This window comes from Mizuhopecten yessoensis, unplaced genomic scaffold, assembly GCF_002113885.1.
Source record: "Mizuhopecten yessoensis strain PY_sf001 unplaced genomic scaffold, ASM211388v2 scaffold7201, whole genome shotgun sequence".
In the NCBI taxonomy this organism is placed as follows: Eukaryota; Metazoa; Mollusca; class Bivalvia; order Pectinida; family Pectinidae; genus Mizuhopecten; species Mizuhopecten yessoensis.
The window spans coordinates 455864-477907 of NW_018406931.1; the positions used below are offsets into that span (position 1 = coordinate 455864).

Sequence of the window (22044 nt, forward strand, 5' to 3'; positions counted from 1 at the left end):
CATTTAATCGATTTTATGATATCATAAATTCCATTTTATGATATCATAAATGCATTTAATGATATCCTAAAATTCGATTTTATGATATCATTTAATGCGTCTATTTTATGATATCATTTAATGCGTCTATTTTATGATATCATAAAATCGAATTACTGATATCATAAAATGAATTTATGATATCATAAAATCGATTTAATGATATCACATTTTGTGAATAACTCTATTATTAAGGGGCTGCATACCATGAGTACTTCTACCATTTGATGACCTACTTCGGCATAGCACGGAATTATATTAGATTCGTGGGCATAGTGAAGATCAAACAGAACTTAATATTTATGAGCAGAATCAGAAGACATAATTTGAGAAGGGAGTTTGTTCCAATCTCTGATAGTCCGAGGAAAGAATGATTCCTTCCTTACAGTTCATGTATATATATTACAGTGCACATCACCTTAGTGTGACTGATCGATGTCCACACCAAGATGAATGGTCCTAGCTTAACTACAGGCCGTTTCCTTTCTTTGTGAGGGATCAAAGTTTAAATGGACTTCAGCTGATCTAAATAAGTAATATAAACCACCAATAATTTACACTTTTACCTTTTGTTAATTCTGTTTTCATAATAGCACGGACTTACTATAAATACCAGATACGTATACATTACTATGTCGTGATTTATTTATATAATTTATATTTATTTGCTTTGTAAATTATATATTTAGCTGTGCGAGATCAGGACATTAGTGTTAACTTTCCATACGGCGCATGGGTGCTGTGAATAAACCGTTACGCTAAGTTGAAAGCTCAAAGATTTTTGCAAAGTTCTAGGTTTATTGAGTAATTTATTTATAAGTGATGAATTAACTAAAATACTGATATATCATTTCATTAGAAAAATATTTGAACCACATAGATCAGAATACATCGCAATGCAGATTTTCATTAAAACTAGATCTACATGTAGATTTCAGTACTGGTAGTTGTCTGCTAGCGTAAAACGTATGTGGATCACGTGTGTAGCCAAACAAAAATAAATTCATCATTTCAAGAAATTAATCACCAAAACGCCTTTGTATTTTATTGATTATGCATTTATATTCAAGTTTGAAATCGTACCCTCTTGATGAAGGGAGAAAAAATCAAAATAACATAGCAGCCTATATTGCCGGGAAAATGTCTTTATAACTCGTGGATGTATGAAAACTTGGTTGTGATTTTCGGGTGAGCCTGGTTTTTGCAGCCACCTGTACTAAGCGGCCAATTTCTGCCGGTTCCTTGGGTGGCCTCTTAAATACAGGTTTGACTGTATATTGTAATATAAACGTCTTTGGTAATACTTCAAATTAAGTTTTATTTGAATTGTTTAAAAAGCTACTTCTGGTCCATATCGTGAACAATTTCTATCTAAATCTAAAGCTGGACTACTTATTATATATAATGTCCTAAAACATTCGCAAAATAATGTGTCGCAAAAGATGGAATTCGAATCCGATTATGCTTATTATATAGTGACCCAAATGTTTGAACCAAACAAAAGGCTTGGTGGCCATATTTGATTTCAGATTCTGTAAAAATATTGACATTACGGAAGTATACAAACACTGAGAGGTTTTAATAGGACGATTTTACAATTCTACTCCGAATCCATTTGAAGTTTCACAGACATCGGACCAGATCGATGTTCTAAAAGATAGCGAAATAAGACGAACAATAAACATGATATGAATAAAAATAGTACATATTATGGATAGTTGAAGTCAGCCTGTTTGACAGGTTTTGAAACTTTTATAGATTAAGATACTGTATCTAAATCATATAAAAACTATGGGTAATTCATGAATAAAGGTATTTAATTAAATGTATCTAAACTAGTGAATAAGTTTTCAATTCCCGTTCAGTGTTCAAAACAAACTTGGCATTTACGGTCCTTCAGTTTTTTAAAATATAACAGGGATAAAGCCTGGTTGACCTGCAAATTTAACACGGGCCTTGCAAGTCTTTGCCAAGGCTCGCCAGAAAGCATCACAAAGTCACTCTGGTTCAGCCAATCAAAAGGTGTGGACCGCGATAAGCGAAGGCGGTCTTAGGCACTACCGTGCCACTCCCGTGGTCTACGGCTTATCCAGGCGGTATTTAGTACGTATGTTACTAAAAATGAACTACTTCCGGGTCGTGATCTATTTCAGAAGTTGAAGTAATGTACACATGACTGCAGAAAGTGGATCAACATCGGTATGTTAAGCATGTCACTCGTCACATGTCTCTATATTTAATCAAATGACGAGCATCATGCAGTCAAATAATATATCTTTGCATAAATATTTACTTATACATAAAGTAATGATGCATTATAAGTAAGCGCATGTGATGAAACCTACATGCAGTACAGAGTACTTACCGAGATATGGTAATATTATTGTTGTCACGTACACCATCCAGCCTCCCGTCATTTATCTGGGCATGTTTATTTATGCTGGCAAATGGTTTTGTTTTTAAGTGAGATCTTTTAGGGATGAAGCCTAACGAACATGCAAATAATAATACATGTCTGTACTCCAACCGGCCCAGTTGTTTGAAAAAAATGAAACCATAGGTTTATGTCTTCGTTATAAGAATGAACATAAGCTTGTTTGTGTGTGATTGTAAGCTATGTTATAGATCTTCCTCTATTACTGCCTGTAATACCAATATGATATCACTACATGTATACTAAAGATATTATATACAGCCTGTTTGTTATAAAACTTCTACTACTGATGTCTGGAAATATTCACTCTAATCCAGGTCCCTCATCAATCAGTATTAATCAAAGAAACTACTATAATGATTTATCAATAATGCACTTAAATGTTAGATCTCTTCGGAACAAGGTTGATCTTATAGATACTGAATTCACTGACCATATGACATCCTATGTCTTACTGAAACTCACCTGAATAATGAAATAACTGAATCTGATTTGCAAATTAACTCACATCCCAACTCATATCGTAGAGACAGACAATCACAACACGGTGGTGGTATTATGATATATACTAAAAACAACCTCTTAATAAATCACAGAACTGATCTTGAAACTGAAGACATAGAACTTGTCATCCTAGAAATAAACACTTCTAACAAAAAAATACTTCTCTCCTGTTTTTATAGACCTCCTAATACAAAAATAGATTACTGGAATAAACTTGATAACATTTTGGATAATCTTTCTAATACTAATCTTAATATCATTGTCACTGGTGACATAAATGTTGACTTTATCACAATGAAACCTAATTCACATCTTGCAAGATTAATTACTAAATATCACTTGAAAAACTTAATACAATCACCAACACCCATTACAAACACTACTGCTACCTTAATTGATGTATTTATTACTAATAATGTTATCATTTTTACCATGACACAAGTACTTTCCCCTCTCTGTAGTGATCATAAACCATTCAAGAAACCTATATATAAGTTCAATGAAGCTAATTGGGATGCTATTAATAATGAGCTTCTTAGTAATGATTGGGATTCCATAGTTAATAGCACTACTAGTATTGATGAAATATATTCTACTGTTATAAACAAAATAAACTCTGCTACTAACTCCCATATACTTCATAAAACAATTACTGTCCATCCTGATGATAAACCTTGGATGACTGGTGAAATTCAGCATAAATTAAGATATAAGAAAAGATTACATAGAATAGCTAAAAATAAAAATAGGGAACAAGATTGGGCAAAATTTAGAACTTGTTAAAATGACACTATACAAATTATTCGGCAATCCAAAGAAAATTACTTCAAGAAAATTCAAAATTGTCTTGCTGACAAAACAGTGCATCCAAGAAAATGGTGGCAGATAGCAAAATCTATATGAACAATGAATAACACTAGCACTAATTCTTATCCTCTAAAATCTAACAATAAAATATTAATCCATCCACAAGATAAAGCTGAAGCACTAAATAACTTCTTTACCACCATTGCCTCTGATATTACTGACACTAGCTTACCTGATTTACCTCCCTTATGTCCATTTGAACTTTCTAACATTAACATAACTGAACAAGATATAACTGACCAATTGGACATTTTTAATAAAAACAAACCAGCTGGTCCTGATGGTATTTTACCTATGATTGTAAAGAATATTTCTTCTTCTTTAGTATACCCACTCAAACTATTATTTAATAGAACTTTATCTATTGGAGTAATACCTGATGTACTAAAAACGGCTAATGTTACTGCTCTCTATAAAGGTAAAGGAGATATCAGTGATCTCAATAATTATAGACCTATTGCTATTACATCTATTTTTATCAAAATGTTAGAAAAAAATATTTTTAAATATACGTTTAATTATATTTCAAGTCACAATATGTTAAGTGTACATCAGTCAGGATTTCAACCCAAAGACTCCACTACTAATCAACTAGCTGATATCTATAATACTATAAGTGGCAATTTAGACCAAGGTAAAGATTTGCGTTTTGTTTTCTGTGACATAAGTAAAGCATTTGATCGAGTATGGCATTTGGGCCTATTATATAAACTAAAAACATATGGTATTAAAGGTAAATTATATAATTGGTTTAAAGCTTACTTATCTGACAGAAAACAAAGGGTTATCTTTGAAGGTTATAAATCTAGTACCAAACCTATGTCTGCAGGGGTTCCTCAAGGATCTGTCCTTGGTCCCTTCCTCTTTCTTCTTTTTATTAATGATATTACTAATAATGTAACTTCTCATATAAAACTCTTTGCAGATGATACCTCTCTCTATGTAATAGTAAATAATAACAATGACCTTACAACACCTACTAACATACTTAATGATGATCTTGACTCAATCTCTGAATGGTCAAAGCGATGGCAGATCCTATTCAATCCGAATAAGACTGTAGCTATTAACTTCTCTCGTAGACACATTAACAATCATCCTCAACTGCTATTTAACAATACTCCAATTGCACAACATGAACACCATACTCACTTAGGACTAACATTTAACAGTAAAGGGACATGGTCAGATCACATTTCAAATATTTATAAGAAAGCGAACTCTAGACTAAGTATTCTTAGAATTTTAAAAACTACAGTTGATAGGAATACATTAAAAACATTATATGTCTCTTATATAAGACCTGTGCTAGAATATTCTGATATAGTATGGGATAATTGTACCAAATCGGAATCAGATCTTTTAGAATCAGTTCAACTAGAAGCTATGCGTTTAATTACTGGCCTCAGACGAGGTACATCTCATCATATTCTGTATACTGAAACACAANTGATACATCTGTCTCAGAAACTTTTATTAACTGTGTTCCGAGGAAACTTAACATCATTTTATGTCAGCTAAGAAATTTTAAAAGTGATCTTAACTTTGATAAGTTACAAGACCATCTGATTGATGATGCTTCCTGTGTATGTGGTGTACAGAGGGAAGATCTAATACATTTTTTCTTTCAATGTCCTCTGTTTTCAAATATTAGGCATCATATTGTACCACTATTTATAATCTATTAGGATATTTAAATCTGCACTGTTTAGTATATGGTATTAGTAATGCATCGGACCAATTAAATAAAACTATTCTTATACATGTTGACTCTTATATTAAATCATCAAAAAGTTTCGTTACTTATACGTGCTAGATAAATTCCAAATGAATATTCATGTATTGTTATTATTATTGTTATTCAGGCAAGTTTTGTCCCTTAATCAACGAGTATAAGACATAAGCTGGTGTGGGTGTGGGTGTGCATGTGTGTGAGAGGAAAACAAATTACAACATTTTATATATTTAAGCATTGTACATAGCTACCGGAAATAGAAGAAGACTGATATAGGCAAAACCTGTTGTCTAATTCTTTTGTCAATACTGTTCTAATATCTTCTTTAATGTTAACTTATATGTTTGTATAATATATGGATGGTCAATAAAATACTTTTGAAATTGAAAAAAATAAGCTTGTGGTCTACACTCATCATCAGTGAACACAACTCTACAGTCTAATGAGCGCCCAGCAGAGAGTGAGTGCCTAGCAAGGTTTCTCTGCACCCATCCATCAGCAATATGTTATAGGATTTTATACAGTATAAATTGAAGTTTACGTAACTAATAATGCATGTTTTTTTCCAATGGAGGAATGAGTGCTTAGCCAGGAGTTGTGTGCACAGTAATTTGATGAATGATATTATTTGCTTCGTTCTACTTCTGTTTTAAATAGGCTAGTAGCTAGGTACTGGACACTTATCCCTCTGCTGGACCCTCAATATAGTGACCCCCACCCCTCCATCACTTACTGCTGGACCCTCAATATAGTGACCCCCACCCCTCCATCACTTACTGCTGGACCCTCAATATAGTGACCCCATCCCCTCCATCACTTACTGCTGGACCCTCAATATAGTGACCCCATCCCCTCCATCACTTACTGCTGGACCCTCAATATAGTGACCCCCACCCCTCCATCACTTACTGCTGGACCCTCAATATAGTGACCCCCACCCCTCCATCACTTACTGCTGGACCCTCAATATAGTGACCCCCACCCCTCCATCACTTACTGCTGGACCCTCAATATAGTGACCCCCACCCCTCCATCACTTACTGCTGGACCCTCAATATAGTGACCCCCACCCCTCCATCACTTACTGCTGGACCCTCAATATAGTGACCCCCACCCCTCCATCACTTACTGCTGGACCCTCAATATAGTGACCCCAACCCCTCCATCACTTACTGCTGGACCCTCAATATAGTGACCCCAACCCCTCCATCACTTACTGCTGGACCCTCAATATAGTGACCCCCACCCCTCCATCACTTACTGCTGGACCCTCAATATAGTGACCCCCACCCCTCCATCACTTACTGCTGGACCCTCAATATAGTGACCCCCACCCCTCCATCACTTACTGCTGGACCCTCAATATAGTGACCCCCACCCCTCCATCACTTACTGCTGGACCCTCAATATAGTGACCCCCACCCCTCCATCACTTACTGCTGGACCCTCAATATAGTGACCCCCACCCCTCCATCACTTACTGCTGGACCCTCAATATAGTGACCCCCACCCCTCCATCACTTACTGCTGGACCCTCAATATAGTGACCCCCACCCCTCCATCACTTACTGCTGGACCCTCAATATAGTGACCCCCACCCCTCCATCACTTACTGCTGGACCCTCAATATAGTGACCCCCACCCCTCCATCACTTACTGCTGGACCCTCAATATAGTGACCCCCACCCCTCCATCACTTACTGCTGGACCCTCAATATAGTGACCCCCACCCCTCCATCACTTACTGCTGGACCCTCAATATAGTGACCCCCACCCCTCCATCACTTACTGCTGGACCCTCAATATAGTGACCCCCACCCCTCCATCACTTACTGCTGGACCCTCAATATAGTGACCCCCACCCCTCCATCACTTACTGCTGGACCCTCAATATAGTGACCCCCACCCCTCCATCACTTACTGCTGGACCCTCAATATAGTGACCCCCACCCCTCCATCACTTACTGCTGGACCCTCAATATAGTGACCCCCACCCCTCCATCACTTACTGCTGGACCCTCAATATAGTGACCCCCACCCCTCCATCACTTACTGCTGGACCCTCAATATAGTGACCCCCACCCCTCCATCACTTACTGCTGGACCCTCAATATAGTGACCCCCACCCCTCCATCACTTACTGCTGGACCCTCAATATAGTGACCCCCACCCCTCCATCACTTACTGCTGGACCCTCAATATAGTGACCCCCACCCCTCCATCACTTACTGCTGGACCCTCAATATAGTGACCCCCACCCCTCCATCACTTACTGCTGGACCCTCAATATAGTGACCCCCACCCCTCCATCACTTACTGCTGGACCCTCAATATAGTGACCCCCACCCCTCCATCACTTACTGCTGGACCCTCAATATAGTGACCCCCACCCCTCCATCACTTACTGCTGGACCCTCAATATAGTGACCCCCACCCCTCCATCACTTACTGCTGGACCCTCAATATAGTGACCCCCACCCCTCCATCACTTACTGCTGGACCCTCAATATAGTGACCCCCACCCCTCCATCACTTACTGCTGGACCCTCAATATAGTGACCCCCACCCCTCCATCACTTACTGCTGGACCCTCAATATAGTGACCCCCACCCCTCCATCACTTACTGCTGGACCCTCAATATAGTGACCCCCACCCCTCCATCACTTACTGCTGGACCCTCAATATAGTGACCCCCACCCCTCCATCACTTACTGCTGGACCCTCAATATAGTGACCCCCACCCCTCCATCACTTACTGCTGGACCCTCAATATAGTGACCCCCACCCCTCCATCACTTACTGCTGGACCCTCAATATAGTGACCCCCACCCCTCCATCACTTACTGCTGGACCCTCAATATAGTGACCCCCACCCCTCCATCACTTACTGCTGGACCCTCAATATAGTGACCCCCACCCCTCCATCACTTACTGCTGGACCCTCAATATAGTGACCCCCACCCCTCCATCACTTACTGCTGGACCCTCAATATAGTGACCCCCACCCCTCCATCACTTACTGCTGGACCCTCAATATAGTGACCCCCACCCCTCCATCACTTACTGCTGGACCCTCAATATAGTGACCCCCACCCCTCCATCACTTACTGCTGGACCCTCAATTTAGTGACCCCCACCCCTCCATCACTTACTGCTGGACCCTCAATATAGTGACCCCCAGCCCTCCATCACTTACTGCTGGACCCTCAATATAGTGACCCCCACCCCTCCATCACTTACATACACTCCAAAAAAACATTGCAACTGGGTTGATTTTGAGGGTATGACCTCAAGATTCACCATTTAAAAATGATTGAAATATTGTAATTTAGAAATATTTCAATATTGATATAGTCACTTTGTGAACTAAACCTGTCTGAATTCAAGTGTTTGATTCCCCTTGCCCACATGTGTTTGATTCATGCTGATGCATACGGAATGTCATGAATTTTTTATGAAACTACCCCGGTACCGGAATGATTCCGGTACCGGGGTAGTTTCATTCAAAATTCATGACACACAACACTGTCACACCCAGGTTTGTCAACCATACATGGTAAAATCAAATAAACTTGAGCTTATATAGATGTGAAATAAACATACTGATGCATAATAATTATGTGTTGGCACAAGTTTTAAATTACACAAAAACCCAGCTATATAAATTGAAAAATTCAATGAATCCCATTAAACAGATAAGAGTTGCTACTAAAATAAAAAAATTAGTAATCCCAAGAAATGAAGGATTGTATAAAACAGTTTTTTTTTTTATTATTTTCCATATTACAAAACAATCTGGGTGAAACTACCTAGTATGAAACTCTATATGGCATGAAAATAAAATTGTTACAAAAACCCACTTGCATTTAAAAGATCTTAAATATTATTGTATTACAAAAGCATATCAAAAACATAATTTGATATTTTCTTTTTCTTTTCAGGAAGCTTAACAAGTGATCTGTCGGGGATACTATAAAACTTAAACTTGGAAATACATTTTAACCTACTGCAGGCCTGAGAATGGATGACAAAGGAATTGAAGAGTCGGAAGTCCAAACACAACCTGTAAGCCTGATCTAGTCGCCCAGTTCAAAATAGAATTTTGAAATTTAAATGTATTTATTAAGTTTGCATAGTGGAGCAGACAGATTTCTTATGCCCTCTGTTCGTTAAAAATGTTTAAAATATAAATGAAGTTGATGTTTAATAACAGAAGTCTCTATTGTATAACTAGGGCCCCGTATCGGAGATACAGGTGCCCTATAGTAATCACTCTGTCTGCCTGTCTGTCTGTCTGTCCGTCCGTCCTCAAATTTTGTTTCTGGCTGATAACTTTAGTATTTATTGACCAATGTACATGAAACTTGGTCAAGATGTTCAGTTCACAAAAATACACATTGAGGTAAAAAGTCGAGGTCAAAGGTCAAGGTCATTAGGTTCAAAGGTCAAGGTCAAATCTTACATCTTTTCACTGATGAACATTTTGTTATGACATTATGAAGCAAAGTTGATCAAAACTAAACAAGGAGTCTACTGACCAAAGGTCAAGGTCATCGGGTCAGGGGTCAAGGTCAAATTTTGTAGCTTTTCACTGGTGAACATTTCGCTATGACATTATGGAGCAGAGTTGTTCGGAATTAAACAAAGAGACACACTGAGGTAAAAAGTCAAGGTCAAAGATCAAGGTCATTAGATTGAAAGGTCAAGGTCAAATTTTTCATCTTTTCACTGATGAAAATTTTGTTAAGACATGATGAAGCAAAGTAGATCAGAATTAAACAAAGAGTCAACTGACCAAAGGTCAAGGTCATCGGGTCAAAGGTGAAGGTTAAATGTTGTACCTTTTCCCAGATGAACATTTTGTTATGACATTATGAAGCAATGTTGTTCAGAACTTAACACAGAGTCAACTGACCTTAGGTCCAGGTTACAGGGTCAAGGTCAAGTTTTGTATTTTTCACTGATGAATATTTTGTTATGATATTATTTAGCAAAGTTGGTCGGAATTAAAGAATAAGTCAACTGACCAAAGATCAGGCTCGCTGGGTTAATGGTCAAGGTCATTTGGGTCCAAAGGTCAAAGACTAAGTGGATCTCTGACTTTGACCCTGGCTCTTGATTGAGGAGGTATATAAGGTTAAATAAAACAAATCAAAGCTAACAAATGAGTATTGCACCGGTATTTACATTTCTGTTAGCCCAGTAAATATGGAGGTGGAAGGAAACAAGACTCACATCATAGTACATGTAAAATGTATATTTTGCTTCCTTGCGATTCTTTTTTAAGGTCCAAATAGCAAAAGTCAAGCTCAGCTATAAGGGCAGATTACTTCTTGATGATTATGGGGGATATATTGCCACAAGGCCGGGCCCTTACTGACCTGTCAGTGTTCTAGTTTACTCTAATAGGGAAGTCTCCCAGTAACTGATAAGCAATCAGAAATATCTTTGGTTCAAATGGTGCAAGATAAATTGATTATATGCACCAATTAGAGACAATTTCAATTTTTATATACCTGTCTTTCGAAGATTACAGAGGAGCAATACCGGCCCACATCAAAGCCAGTCAGTTTAACTGTTATGCACCACAAGGTTCTTTTGATGTACAATAAAGGATCAAACTAGTCGTCTTGTCTCACCGACAAGGTGGCACACGCTGAGCCTACGATGTTACTATGACTATTCCCGGGGTAAGTGAGCATACACCTGGAGAAATGAGGATGGCTTATAATTAGGCCATGACACAGTGTCCATTGTTTGTTGTTGGTCCATCTGTTGATGGCAACTATTTTCTTTAAACAGCGTTTCGATTAAGAAAGGCCCAATGGACCTCTTATTTATATACTGAACTGTGTGAGTTACAGGCTGATGGAGTTAGCGCACATGTAATTCACCGAGAAAGATTGGAGAGAGTCAGGCGACAGGGAAGAGAAAGGAAAAGACAGGAAGAGGAAAGAAAGAAGGAGGAAAGGAGGAATAATCAGGAAAAACCTGTATCCTCGGACAGTGAGAATGAGGATGATGCCTATTTGATAGAACAGCTTACTAAAATGGTAAAGATTTTCTCTTTCTAGTTTATTCCTAATACCCTTTTCTGATGATCAGTATTTATTAAGATCTGTTCTAAAATATATTTGATAACAGAGTTCACCACTAAAAGACTGTTGGAAGTTTATAGTCAAGTATTTTGCTTAGTATACATCCTATACAATCCAATACAAGTTTATAACTGAAGAAAATAGCAAATGTTACCACTGTACTAAAGAGAAAATATGCCCCTACAACATAAAGACTTTGAATTTAGCTCCATTTGTTTAATACTAGAAATCCAAAATTCATCAAACTTCATTCCTGGACTAGACATTGAGGGGTAATATGGCAGTACACTGTATACCAAATGTTGGTCACTGTGACCTTTGTTCTCAGCTTCACTGACTTTCGTTACAATTTGCGTTTGACTCCATTACTCTAATACGAGATGTGTTAAATTCATCAAACTTCAAATGTGGACAAATCTCAAGTAATATAGCTATACATCTTAAGTAGGTCACTGTGACCTATATTTTCCACTTTTACATACAGTAAAACTAATCCAGACCAACCTTATCTGCTAATAACCTTATGGTGGCAGTTTCTTTTTGTTATTACAAGTATGTGCAAGGTTGTGATTGATCCACCTTTCGATATTCACCTGGACCTGCTAATGGACTGTCCATAGGCTAGTGTGCTCAAAATTTTCAAACTGATATACATATATACATATATCAACCTAGCACAAATCTAAAAACCAGGCTTTAATCAAACAAGTTGAACTATTTCTATGACATAACCCTGATTTATTTTGGGAGGACATACCAGTTGTATATTTTTTTCTTCAATTTTAGGGGATTACTGTGAAGAAACCAGAGCCCCCGGAAGGGTAAGTAACTCAATACCTGTAGTCTCATGAGGTTTTCATTTCCAATACATAGTGGTTTTCCTTCTCATATCTACAGCTATGGCTAATACATCAGTGGTTTAGTGTTTTACCCAGCCATGCAGAAATCCTGTCTAATTGCATAATCTTATATATCCAACTGACCAATATGCTACATCATACAGCAACACTTTTAACCCTTTCATCACTGTAGATAGTAATAGACTCATTCAGATCAATGAATGGGGAGAGTCTACTAAAGTTGCATAGGGGTGAAAGGGTTAAGCAACAAGTAATACATCTAATCACATGACTTTTAAAAAATCAAGGATTTTATACACTGACTATAATGTTAGTTTCACAGATTCTAGTTAAGCGGTACAGGTGTACTCGCCATTTTCACCAATTTAAGCCACCTTCACACTTTTGATGCTTTCTAATTAATGAACATAGCAGATGATTGCCCCATTTGACTTTGTTGTGATGAACCCAACTCCTGCACCCATTCATAGGGAGAGCTGTAGCACATATTTGTAGGGGTTGTTTAACATCCCAGCTGCTTTCTGGCACCAAGAAAACTTGTAAACGTGACAGGAACTAGAATTGACCTTCAGCAAAAGCTCTAGTCTAGCTCAAAAGAAATTAAAACATAACCCACAGGTTCATTCACACAGACAGTTCATACAGCCGTATAGTGTTGATATCATTTGCCATATAAGGTTATCATTAATAATGCATGACAGCTGATGGCTTGGCCTGTACCATTCTAAGACGTAGAAAGTCTAGGTTAGGCTATGTGCAGTGAATGGGAGTACATATACCCTTATGTTGCCAAACATTCTTGCATACATAAGTGTTATAAACCTAGTTTAACTCCTTTGTTTGTTATTGACTTTTATATATTCATAAATTTTCCAAGTTATGCATTGCTCCATTTATGAATACATTTAATTTAACTTACATTTTGTGCATCAAAAATAGTTTGTAAACTTAATACGGGTGCAACACATTTTCTTTCCAGAAAGTATGTAACAGGAGTTGTGTCCCTTTATCAAATTTGTGCCTTGCTTTGTCTCTAGAAGCATGTTTTCAGGCAATGCATTATGCAATATATGATGTACATTTTTCATTTTGACTAACCTTTTGAGATTTCTATCCCCTTTTCAAGATATGGTTGTCCAATGGTTTTACTTCTCCATTCATAAATAAATATAGGTTATCAATACAATTTCATGTAAACATGTGCATGTGGATCCCGGAACATTTGTATATTTTAGGATCAGAGTTAAAATTGTCTTCTGTGTTCAGGTGTTTTATATTTCTGAAATTGTTTATTTGCTTTATTGTGCAGCATGTAACAACAATTGGTCTTTGTTTCTCCTCTGGATCTTCGAGTAGTACAAATTTGCTTCTCCTGATGTCATTTATTTTGGTTTTCATTGATTAACAGACTGCTATCATTTCTCTTGTTTCTTGCTATCTTGAATAGTTTTGTTTCTTGTTTCCATGACTCAAAACACAATGAAATTGTTTCCCTCCGCATGCTGTCCTTAATTTCATTACTTAGTTACATCCAACCTGGATTCAACAGTATACAGTTGTTTCATGCCTTATCAGTCAACAGTCAAAACTATTTTCCCGAGGAGTTGGGACCCTCCAGATGAACTGTTTCCCGAGGCTGCAAAAGGCCTCAGGAAACAGTTCATCTGGAGGGTCCCAACTCCTCGGGAAAATAGTTTTGACTGTTGACTGATAAGGCATGAAACAACTGTTTTGTTACTTGACCAATGAAAAACCAAAAAGTTCTATGTCGAATGTGATGGTTAGATCTACCGACAGACGACCGTCAACAATCCAGTACCAAAAACGCTTGATCATCGGAGTCTTGTAATTATAGGTGCGTTCGATTACCTAACATGTGACCAGTCAACAGTTGCACGTGACCAGTCAACAGTTTCACGTGACCAGTCAACAGTTTTACGGTGACCAGTCAACAGTTTTACGGTAGCACACATTAGCTATAGTTCGTTTGGTGAATTGTCTGGGAAAAAGTCGAAATTGATTAATATGCATTTATATAGCGAGTCAGGTAACAATGTTCATTACTCTTCAGTGAAGTTCACACAGAAAGCCTCAATATTCTATCTTTTCCCTCCGTCAACAGAAACATATTATCAAGCTATGTGTCTCACACCATATAAACTTTTAACCTTTGTGTATAGACACAACATGATATGAAAATATATGACTGCTTTCTGTTATATTGCATATATTATAGAATCAGAGTTATGCCCCTTTATGGTCTTTGCCTCTCAATCTTTACATAGGCGCATACTTTCAATCTGTGTATCTCAAAATATACAAACTAATTTCTTGAAAAAATAGAAGTATTGACACAACATGATTTAAAGCATTTATGTAACAATTTTCTGTTTCTTTTCATATTTTAAGAGATCTAACCTTGTGATTTTTACAGCTCTGCATTTCTCCATTTATGTCATTCATTGTAGATCCGAATGAAGGCTCATATTTGCAACTGTACATTCTGTAGTACTGGAATATTAAATCATATTTACTAGAAACACATTTATGTCAATCTTGTTCATAAGTTAAAAGCCATATATATATATTAAGAATTATCTTATACATTTGAATTCCATACAAATGATTTCTTACATCCTCTGGTGTTCAGTGCAAATGTCATTCTGTAGCCCACAGATAAGCTCCCAGTTAAGTCAAGGTGTACGTGGGATGGTAAATATCAGCATGTTTTATCTTGTTGTGATATAAGGTTTGCACATAGATAATCTTCTGTCACATTTCATGTTTAATTTGGAAAGACAGTGCATCATTCCTTTTTTCTTACTCGTCCTAGGGAACCTAGAGATTAAGTGTATCATTTCTTTTTTCTTTGTCGTCCTAGGGAACCTAGTGGTTTATGTCATGTAGCGTTGTTTGTCATTTGTCATCAACTTTACATTGTATTGACTTTCAGTCCAAACAGCTTATAGGACGTCATGACATACCACCCTTTATTTATTCATGGTGATTGTAAGCCATTTTTATTTCACAATTATAACTAATAGAATTATTCATATGTTGTTAAGTGCTTTAGAGTAATTTTACAAATTATATAGGGCATTATTATTATTATTATAGGATTTTGACTAAAGTTGGCATTAAGCGTCTCAGGGCAAAGGGAGTTTAACATTTTATAAATCTAGGGTGTGGTCTTCGTTGGGCCAGAATGTCATGGCCAAAAAAGAAATAAGAGTTAATCTTGCAGACAATACCTTCTTCAATATGATGATGACCTTCTCCCTGAGATGAGTGAATTACATGTTGTATAAACAAACGGTATGATCTTCCTTGGGGAGGAAACTCATTAGGGGAAATGATGGTAAACCCTTAAAAGACTATTCCACAAATACTAGTAAAGGGATTTTAATCAAATTTGGTATGCTACCCTTTTATGGTGGAATGGCTTTATCTAAAATAGGAAATGAGGTAGGGTGGGGTTATATATAGGAAAGTGCAGAAAATCTTTAAAATACTGCTCCTTAGAGTACAAATAAAGTGAATTTCACTTATTGCGACCATCTTGGAATTGAGAATGCTGTAATTGAAAGAGGTGGTCCTTTTTATGCCATACTGTGGTGTCTGTCGTCCATCCGTCCGTCGTCCGTCCGTCAACAATTTCTTTAAACGACTTCTTCTTCTTAACCACTGATTAGAATTTAACTAAATTTGACTGGAAGCATCCCTAGGTGGTGGGGATTCAAAATGTACAAATGGTGGGGCTGACCCCCCAGGGGGCTGAGGAGCGGGGCAAAAAGGGGGCAATTTGGCAATATTGCTTTAAGCGACTTATCCTCTGGAACTAAGAAATGGATATCAACCATATTTCTCTGGAAGCATCCCTAGGTGGTGGAGATTCAAAATGTACAAATGGTTGGGCTGACCCCCCCAGGGGGCTGAGGGGCGGGGCAAAAAGGGGGCAATTTGGCTATATTGCTTTAAGCGACTTATCCTCTGGAACTAAGAAATGGATATCAACCATATTTCTCTGGAAGCATCCCTAGGTGGTGGAGATTCAAAATTGTACAAATGGTTGGGCTGACCCCCCAGGGGGCTGAGTGGCGGGTCAAAAGGGGACAAATTGGCTATATTGCTACAAATGACTTCTTCTGTAGAACTATGCACTGGATATCAATCATATGTAATCAAAAGCATTCATGGGAGGCAGGGATTCAAAATTGTACAAATGGTGTGGCTGATCCCCCAGGGAGCTGAGGGGCGGGGTCAAAAAGGGTTATTTGGCTATATTGCTATAAACAACTTTTTCTGTAGAACTATGCCATGGATATCGATCAAATTTGGTCAGAAGCATTCATTAGAGGCAAGGATTCAAAATTGTACAAATGGTGGGGTCTGGCCCCACCCTTGGGGGAATTACATTAAAAAATAGACATTCATAATACATACTGCATTATATTAGATTTTGGTGTGTTGTTACTTTGTGGCGTACATCAGAGTTTAGTAAATGAAAGAAGAGCTATCAATGCCGAAGGGCCTTTTTTGTAATGGGGTGGGGTTCTGGGCAAGTTGAAAAAATGGTAATTTTATTAACTCTATAAAAAAGTTTATTTTGGCACTGTTACCTGTCTAACATCCAAAAGGTACATATAGTAACTTTAAAAAGGACTGATTTTATAAATTGGCATTATCTACATTTTAAAAATACCAGTCAAATGCAGGTGTGTTGTCATTTCCACTAGCTAGACACCCTGTCTGGCTGTCTGGCTGTTAAAAAGGACTGATTTTATAAATTGGCATTATCTACATTTTAAAAATACCAGTCAAATGCAGGTGTGTAGTCATTTCCACTAGCTAGACACCCTGTCTGGCTGTCTGGCTGGGTGTCATCGATATTTTTTCTGCTATTTCACCAATATTCACCAATCGTGCCATACTTATGTATCTCAGGAAGACAGGGTGACACACAATCTGGTCTCATGTCCAATGATATACAGAGTTATGGCTATTTATGTATTTTTGGTACTGTTAGATTTTCAGTTTGATTCAGTTGTGTGCTACCATACTGACATTTTACATAGGGGTTCTGTTCATCTGGAAACAGACATTAATGTTGTGAAACCAGAAAAAAACAGCAACAAAATGAATTCAATATTTTAGCACACCTGGCCCAAGGGTCTATATATAGTGAGCTTATACTGTGGCTCGGCGTCCATAGTCCGTCCGGTGTCAACTTTTTACTTTTAAACAAATTATTCTGAATAACCAAGCGGCCTAGGGTGATGATATTTGGCCAGTATAGCATGCTGGGATAAAGGGCTGTCAAGTTTGTTCAAATAAATGACCTTCAACAATATTCAGCATCACAGAGGTCAAATATGTTGAAATATTTAAAAAAAACTTCTTCAGAATAAGGAAAAGGTCCAGTGTGATGATATTTGGCCTGTAGAATGTTGGGAGGAGTGGTTACCAAATTTGTTCAAATGACTGATCTTCACTCATATTTTAGAAATTAAATCAGACTTACCTGTAAGTTGAAATTTGATTATAATTCTGTTTCACTGCTGAGGGTACATTAGGGATCATGTGAGAGGTGCGTGCGCATCTTCTAGCATTATTTGACGAGAGTGGATACTGAATAGGTATTTATTCAATACAATGATAAAGTAAAATGTCTTGTATCTATATATAAGATATTCGAATTTACTTAAGGGTGGGTTAAAGGGTGGGCACGTGATCCCTAATGTACCCTCAGCAGAGAAACAGAATTATAATCAAATTTCAACTTACAGGAAAGTCTCATTTAATTTCTAAATTCTGTTTCACTACTGAGTGGTACCTAGGGACCACATGAGATTTCATAGTCAGTATCCACGACATATTGAAAACATAACCACAATTCAAAATGGAATTTTAACAGTATATTATAATCAACAACTCGATGAAAACCATCAACACATATACAACATAACAGTATATTAAAATCAACAACTCGATGAAAACCATCAACATATATACAACGTTACCATTAACATGTATGTAAAAGTAAGTAGCTGGAGGTATGACTAGAGAGTTATCCTTGATCATTGATATGTTTCAACACATATTATGCTAATTTGGCTATCTTAACTATATATACATCTAGTACATTTAATTTGTAGGAAGCTCAGTTGTATAATACATATATATTCAAAATAAATATATGTAAGAGGTAAAAGCTTTAGCATAAAGTAGAAAAACTATATTATATATGAGATAAAACTATCTGTTTTAGTTCATACATTTGAACACATCTAAATTGTCACAATAAACTTGTTCTGGGTATATTAGCACTGAAAACTGTTCTTGTGCAACCACATAAATAAGTCAATCAAGTTTCCTGGCGTAATAGCAAAGAATTTTGGAACCCATATTCTTCCTGTACAAGTTTGTTGTAAAACTTGGCAAATGTTTGTGCATTAGTCCAACCTGCTGTATTCAGGATTGTCTGTAAAGGCACATTAGCTGCATATGCAGCCGAGGTACTTGCACCACGTATACACTGTGAGGTGAAAATGTTTCCATGTCAATACCAGCTTTCACTAATGTGACTTTGATCCACCAAGATATTGTACTTTTTGTTACAGGGTGGTAGGGTTTATTGAAACTCAAGAACACCTGCTGGTTGTTCCCACAAATGTTTTTAGTAACAGTCAGGTACTGTTTCATTGTTTGAACAATGCAAAGTCCTTCATCAACAGTGTAGGCTTTCAAGTGTATTTCACTCTGCTGAAACCCTGGCCGAGATGTTTTAAGAAGGCTGGTGAATCGTAATGATACATTATCTTCTGTAACACTGAAGTTCTGTATGTCCATCTGGTGAATAGCTTGTGCTCGTTGGCCTGTAAGTACACTCAGTAATGTGACCGCTTTGTAAGTCAGCTGTTTCAGTGAAAGCTCTTTTACTGGGGGCAGTGATTTAAGATATGTCAAAAGTACATTCACATTCCACGTCACATTATTTTTTGGAAAAACTGGTCTTTTGTGAAACACACCTTTCATGAACCGCACAGTTAGTGGATGAGATCCAACTGGGTGCCCATCAATGTGGATAAATGTTGATAGCGCGGATCGTACAGTGTTCATGGCACTATATCCGAGTCCCCTTGAATAACACTTTGTTAGAAATTTTTCAAATTGGGTGAAAATGGACTGATATTAGTCTCTCTGCAGAATGTGAGCCACTGTTTTGTATAAGCACCGTATTGTTTTTGAGTGTTGTTTCTTCATGAGTGAAAACCAAACAGCCAATAATTCTAAATAATTTATATGATTCTCTGCTTCTTCTGCAGTCCAGTGTCCCCCAGTTTGCTTTCTCTTACAGACTCCACCCCACCCTGTGTTTGATGCATCTGATGCAATAATCATGCTGGTGTCTGCAGTTACAATGGGGTTTGAGACATTGTGGATATTGTCTATCCACCAAGTCAAGTCATCTTTACACGTTTGTGTCAGTGACATGTGTCCATTAAAATTGCCATGATTTAACTTTAACACCTTAGCTTTGTTGTTATCAATTGACCTATAGTACAACCTGCCATATTGAACCCCCGGAAAACTTGAACCTATCAATCCAACAACAACCGAAACATCATGGATTGTAATTTTCTTGGGTTTTAACAAATTTTGACAAGCAGTTCAGACTTTGGTTGCTTTTTCTGGCGTAAGTGATACAGTCATATCAATCGAATTTAAAATAAACCCGAGATATTGTATTGTTTGAGATGGGGTGAAGATGGACTTGTCTGGGTGTATAACAAACCCCAGGTCTTGTGACATATGGATTGTGTCCTGTAAACCGCGGCTACACTCAATGTACGAGTCGCAACCACCAATGAATCATCAATATAGGATACTATTTGATGGCCCCTTTTTCGTAACTCCGATAACAACGGTTTTGTTAGTTTTGTGAAAATGCGGGGAGCTGATGCTAGACCATTTGGTAAGGCGGTGAATTCATACAACTGTCCTTCAAATTGGAAACGTAAAAAATTTCTATGTTCTGAAGCTATTGCCACTGAATAGTATGCATCTTTCCAATCTATTGATGCCATAAAACAGTTTTTTCTCATGAGATCAATGGCCGTCTGTAAAGTATCCATTTTAAAATGGTTATAATAAACCGATTGATTCAGATTTTTAGCTCACCTGCCCGAAGGGAGGGTATAGAACCTTAATATTTGGCTGGGTATTTCCTGGGAAAGAGCCCAACAAGGATTGCGGATGAAAACGACCTTGACCTACTTTCAAGGTCACATGAGTCAGATATGTCTAATGCTTAGAACAACTTCTTCTGAAGAACTGGAAGGTATAGAACCTTGGTATTTGGCTGGTTATTTCCTGGGAAAGAGCCAAAATAATTTTGCGAATGAAAATGACCTTTACTTATTTTCAAGGTCACAGCGTTCAAATATGTCAAACGGTTCAAACTACTTCTTCTGAAGAATTAAAAGGCATAAAATTATAATATTTGGCTGGTGACTTCCTGGGATAGAGCTCACCAAAGTTTGCGAATGAAAATGACCTCAACCTACTTTAGAGGTCACAGAGGTCAACAACATTTTAAAGGATTAGTTCTTGAGAAATGGATTCATAAGATTTAGCTGGTAGCTTTTTGGAATAGAGCTAATCAATTTAAGAAGGAAAATGACACTGACCTACTTACAAGGTCACAGGAAAAAATATGTCAAGCAACTTCTGAAGAAGAATAAAAAAGCATAGGATCTTATAATAATATTTTGCTGATAGTTTTAACAGATGGAGCCAACAAAGTTTGCGAGGGAAATATTTTTAGTGCAATATGATATTTTAATGAGAAAATTTTGCTATGACTGCTTAAATATTCAGGTGAGCGAATCAGGCCCTCTTGGGCCTCTTGTTTAGATTTAATATCATCCTGTACGAACCATCTTTTTTGGGTCTCAGAAAAATGTTTGACACATATTGATCAGTACACTGTGGTACGGGTCGGATAATTTGCTTTCTTTCAAGTTTTGAGACTTCTGTTTGCACGAAATACGTTTCCGCATCCGTAAATTTGTATGGATGTGGTGTAAACTTTTGAAAAGGTATTTCGGAAAATTCAGTGTTATAGCCATTTTCCACGATATCCAGTAAATAGGCATCTGAGGTTATTTTAAACCATGCATTTAAATGCTGTGAAATACACCCAGCCTGAAAATCAGCTGTTAATTCAATACTTTGTGCTTTATTAACACTCACCTCGATTCCCGCTTGCGGATTTGTTATTGACAGGGTTTCCTGTTCTGTTGTCCCCTGCCTCGGCCCCATGGACTCTGGCTCTGATTCTGGTTTTGATATCCACCTCTGTTGTAAGGGCGGTAACATGTATATCCGTACTGGTACACGGGGGTAAAATGTGTTTAGAACTTTAAACGATTTCATCTGAATAACAAAAAATACATAAGGTGGTGATATTTGGGCAGTAGCATGTCAGGTAAAGAGCTATCAAG

At 37.4% G+C, this 22044-nt stretch overlaps 1 protein-coding gene across 2 annotated transcripts in view; it reads left to right on the plus strand.

Annotated features, from left to right (window-relative positions):
• The first annotated feature begins 2168 nt into the window (after positions 1–2168).
• LOC110453222 (histone deacetylase 6-like) overlaps positions 2169–22044 on the plus strand; it is a 185181-nt gene continuing 165305 nt past the window's right edge. For both annotated transcript variants that reach the window (XM_021502081.1, XM_021502082.1), the window contains exons 1-4: positions 2169–2238; positions 9522–9645; positions 11445–11633; positions 12465–12499. In XM_021502081.1, the coding sequence (XP_021357756.1) occupies positions 9601–9645; positions 11445–11633; positions 12465–12499 (269 nt within the window). In that variant the 5' untranslated portion in view covers positions 2169–2238; positions 9522–9600. The remainder of the gene's footprint in view (positions 2239–9521; positions 9646–11444; positions 11634–12464; positions 12500–22044) is intronic.